The sequence below is a fragment of the Pristiophorus japonicus genome, chromosome 21 (assembly GCF_044704955.1).
Source record: "Pristiophorus japonicus isolate sPriJap1 chromosome 21, sPriJap1.hap1, whole genome shotgun sequence".
In the NCBI taxonomy this organism is placed as follows: domain Eukaryota; kingdom Metazoa; phylum Chordata; class Chondrichthyes; family Pristiophoridae; genus Pristiophorus; species Pristiophorus japonicus.
This window is the reverse complement of record NC_091997.1, coordinates 81,430,529-81,434,637: the sequence shown is the minus strand read 5'-3', so window position 1 is coordinate 81,434,637 and position 4,109 is coordinate 81,430,529. Positions and strand designations below refer to the sequence as shown.

At 46.7% G+C, this 4,109-nt stretch overlaps 1 protein-coding gene across 1 annotated transcript; it reads right to left on the bottom strand.

The window, feature by feature from the left end:
* Window positions 1–433: 433 nt before the first annotated feature.
* Window positions 434–3,627, bottom strand: nmba (neuromedin Ba). The gene is made up of 3 exons (XM_070864195.1): window positions 3,346–3,627; window positions 1,901–2,088; window positions 434–670 (listed from the first exon to the last, which is right to left on the bottom strand). The coding sequence occupies exons 1-3, from the start codon at window positions 3,509–3,511 to the stop codon at window positions 614–616; spliced, it is 411 nt and encodes a 136-aa protein (XP_070720296.1). The 5' UTR covers window positions 3,512–3,627; the 3' UTR covers window positions 434–613.
* Window positions 3,628–4,109: the final 482 nt, after the last annotated feature.

Below are 4,109 nucleotides of genomic sequence, written 5' to 3'. Positions count from 1 at the left end.
AAAGAGGAGGTTCTACTTCCCCCACACAGGGATCCTCAGCTGTTGGAGGAAGGCAACATGCCACAAGTTGAGGCAGTGTGCAGGGGAGGACATAATTCAACTCAGTGAAACTCCAGCCAGCACAGAAAACCACAGGGCATAGGCTGCTTGCCTGCACCCCCGGCATCCATTCAGAGAGTGGCATTGGCTGAGACCTGAGCCCCAGTCAATAATAATCATGAACCCCAGGGAAACCTATAGCAAGAGAGAACACCATTTGTTAAACAGAAAGCCAACCCTGCACATGTTCCTGGGATTAAACTGGAAAATACTAGTTGCTTAAACAATATATTCTTTATTCGCCAGAAATAACTTTCTAGTTACATTAAAAGTGGTTTAACAATGCAAAAAAGTCAGAAAAATATAGAATAGTCCTTGCTCCCTCTTTAATATATCGATAAGACAATTGCTACAGTAACAGTACATAAAATATAGGTGACATAAATACACCATTGTTACAATAAAATGCCCACATTCACCATTCGTTCATTCTAATTACAGTCGACACGCTTTTAGGCTCTCTCGCTCTCACTTTTGATAATGTTGATTTTTTTGTAAGAGTTCACGTCGTTCGTCACTTCTCGGTATTTTTAACATATCTCTCAATAATCTTCATTATTAACCCCGTTCCCTGAAAATAAAGGAAAACATGTCTCATATAGTGCACAATTTTCCCTGCACTTCTCATGTACAATGTGTATACAGAGTGTATGTTATACACAATGGACAGTATGGTCAACAACAAAAACTACCATTGCATTTATATAGCACCTTTAGCATGGTAAAACATTTCAAGGTGCTTCACAGGAGCGTTATAAAGCAAAATTGGACACCGAGACGGATAAGGAGATATTAGGGCTGATGACCAAAAGCTTGGTCAAAGAGATAGATTTTAAGGAGCATTTTAAAGGAGGAAAGAGAGGCGGAGAAAGAGAGATAGAAAGGCGGAGAGGTTTAGACAGGGAGCTTGGGGCCCAGGCAACTGAAGGCACGGCCACCAATGGTTCAGCAATTATAATCAGGGATGTTCAAGAGGCCAGAATTAGAGGAGCGCAGATATCTGGGGGTCTGCGGGGGGTGGGGGGGGGGAGAGGGGGGCTGGAGGAGATTACAGAGATAGGGAGGGGTGAGGCCATGGAAGGATTTGTAAACAAGGATGAGAAGTTTAAAATCATGATGTTGCTTAACCGGGAGTACAAGGGTGATGGCGGCTCCTTGTATACAGTGTAGCTGTCATGAACAATGGAATTATAATATATCCAATCTGTGTCTGGCCCTCCCATTGAAAATAGATCATGGTTGACAATTAAGATGTGCTTTCTCCTTGCATTTATTAAAACTCTGCGATTGTCCCAAGCATCTTAAATAGACCAGCGCCACACACTATGTGCGATTAGTTTACTGAACATCTTAAATTCATCTTTGCAGCCTTGGTCTTGTGGTGACTTAAAGACAAGATCTGGGCTCTCACGTGTCTCATATTCAATTACGAGAATTATCGAGAATCTAAGCCTTTTAAATGAAATGTATCCAGAGAGAGCAGGTGTATTAGACCTCAAGGTAGAACTGAAAACTCTTTTACACCTAGGGTCCTGGGATGAGGAGACATCAGACTCATGGTCAAGGTGGGGTGGGCTGGGTCAGTCGCTGGGTGTCACTGAAGTGGACAAGGTGGAGATGGGGATCAGAGTCTAAGGATGCCTTGAAGATATTTGTGGTGTCCAGTACCAGAGTATGGCCACCTGGTCAGTCAATAAGACTCTGCTACAGAAAGAGCAAAATAAATGTACCTTGGGCGCGTCATTCCCTGAACCGGAGCCCCCCCTCCCATTCTGAAAAACCTTTGCACTCGCTGGTTTACCTCAGTGACAGAGTTGTATCTCACTCGCCTTCCCTCTGCTTCATGGGCCAGGGCAACTTCCAGCATCTTCCGGGTTAACAGGTTCTGAATATCCTTGGGACCTTCAGGGGAGTTCAGAGGAAGTCTTGCCGGGGTCGCATCATACCCATCTGGATAATCAAACAGGCTCTTCTTCCCCATGAAATGCCCTAGGAGCAACAGTACAAACATCGACAATCGTGGTGCAACACCACATTACTACAGTGACCACACTCCAAAATCATCATCATAGGCAGTCCCTTGCACTCCAAAAACTACTTCATTGGCGGTAAAGCGCTTTGAGCCGTCCGGTGGTTGTGAGAGGCACTATATAAATGCAAGTCTTTCTTTCTAATTGGACACGAGCTTCTCCCATAAAACACAAGGCACATTTGCCGTCTTGTCAAACTGCCAACCAGTACCTTATCGGGCTAGGCATTCAAACCCCACTCTAGATTTTGGAGGACAGGACAGTGGTGGTTTCCCCATTGACCATCCGCTTATAGCGAACAGCAACATTGCACTCAGGGTCTGCTTATACCGAGAGAATGATGCCGCAGGAGATAAGAACATAAGAAATAGGAGCAGGAGTAGGCCAGATGGCCCCTCGAGCCTGCTCCGCCATTTAATATGAACATGGCTGATCCGATCATGGACTCAGCTCCACTTCCCCACCCGCTCCCCATAATCCCATATTCCCTTATCGGTTAAGAAATTGTCTATATCTGTCTTAAATTTATTCAATGACCCAGCTTCCACAGCTCTCTGAGGCAGCGAATTCCACAGATTTACAACCCCCTGAGAGAAGAAATTCCTCCTCATCTCGGTTTTAAATGGGCGGCCCCTTATTCTAAGATTATGCCCTTTATTTCTAGTCTCCCCTATCAGTGGAAACATTCTCTCTGCATCCACCTTGTCGAGCCCCCTCATGGGATGGACTTCCATGGGACCAACAACAGGAATGGGGAAATGAGAGAGAGGAGGGTGCAACAACTGAGACAGGGATGAGAGGACAAGGTAAACCATTCTGTTTCTCTCTCCACAGAGACTGCCTGAACTGCTGAATATTTCTCTGTTTTTATTTCAGGTAAGTCATCCCATTGGTTGTGGGAAGAGAGTCACCGGCTGAATTAAAATGAACAAACTTTAACAAAATGTTAATTGAAATAAACATTTACTAAATTGTTTGGGCAATCCTAAACCCCAAGCTACGGATTGTTGCTAATCCCAACCTTGAATTTCATGCATTTCCCCCCACAAGGTGTCAATGTTTGATAGCCTGAGTGTCAATCCTAGACACAAGCAGTCCTGAATACCACCTCACCATCAACCCCGCCCAGATACAGCCTCGCACCCCAGAACCGTTCCCCTCTGAAGGGTTTCTGAGATCCGAACACAAGACCACTCTGGAGTTGCTGGTGTCTCACCTGTTGCCCACAGCTTGCCTCTCGGGTTGACTTTGATCTTGGAAACTCTGTTCCTCAGTTCGGTGAGGTCCAGGCTGACCGAGGCGGCGACCGACAGGTAGGAAAAGACGACCAGGTAGGCTAAGAGGCTGAGGTGGCCCACCCTGTGGGCGGAATGTGCTGCCATACTGAGCGCTCTGCGCTGGGTCTCTTTCTCTCTCTCTCTGATCTTCTATCTGGGTGTCGGTGACCGAGGTCGCTGCCAAAGCCTCTCCCCTGTTACACCAGCTCTGTCTCGCCGCTCGTTCCGCCGTTGCTTTATATACTCCGCCAGCTGACGGCACTCGTGGGCGGTGCTGGTTCTGTCCCCGGCTCAGCCACGTTACGTGGAGAATTCAATCAGACAGTGTGGTCCCGAGGCTGAACAGCCCGGAGTAGGAAAGCACTGGAGAGAGAGATTGAGAGAGAGGAGGAAAGTGAATGTGCTAGAGAGAGAGAATAACATGCAAAGTGAGAGTGAAGGAGTTGGGTGATTGCGGGCATATTTGTGGTTGGGGGCATATTTCTCTCTGGATAGAGAAGGATGGTCCTGAACCTCAATAAGAGCAGCAGTATATTGCATTGGACTAGAGCATATCTTTAAACCCCATCCCCAGACTCTTCCACACCGTGTAACTTCGCCGTTTGGCTAAATTTAGCTCCAAGTTCCAAGTTTGCACCTTTACTCAGCAAAATTCGCCCATCATTTGGGGGGCTGTGCGTTTCCTGCTGTTTTAGGGGCCGGG

Excerpts from the sequence above, each read along its gene's own strand:
- nmba (XM_070864195.1), bottom strand. The coding sequence starts at position 3,511 with ATGGCAGCACATTCCGCCCACAGGGTGGGCCACCTCAGCCTCTTAGCC. Across the intron at positions 2,089-3,345 it reads AGGCAAGCTGTGGGCAACAG|GGCATTTCATGGGGAAGAAG; the intron begins GTGAGACACCAG and ends TGTTGCTCCTAG. Across the intron at positions 671-1,900 it reads GATACAACTCTGTCACTGAG|GGAACGGGGTTAATAATGAA; the intron begins GTAAACCAGCGA and ends CTTTATTTTCAG.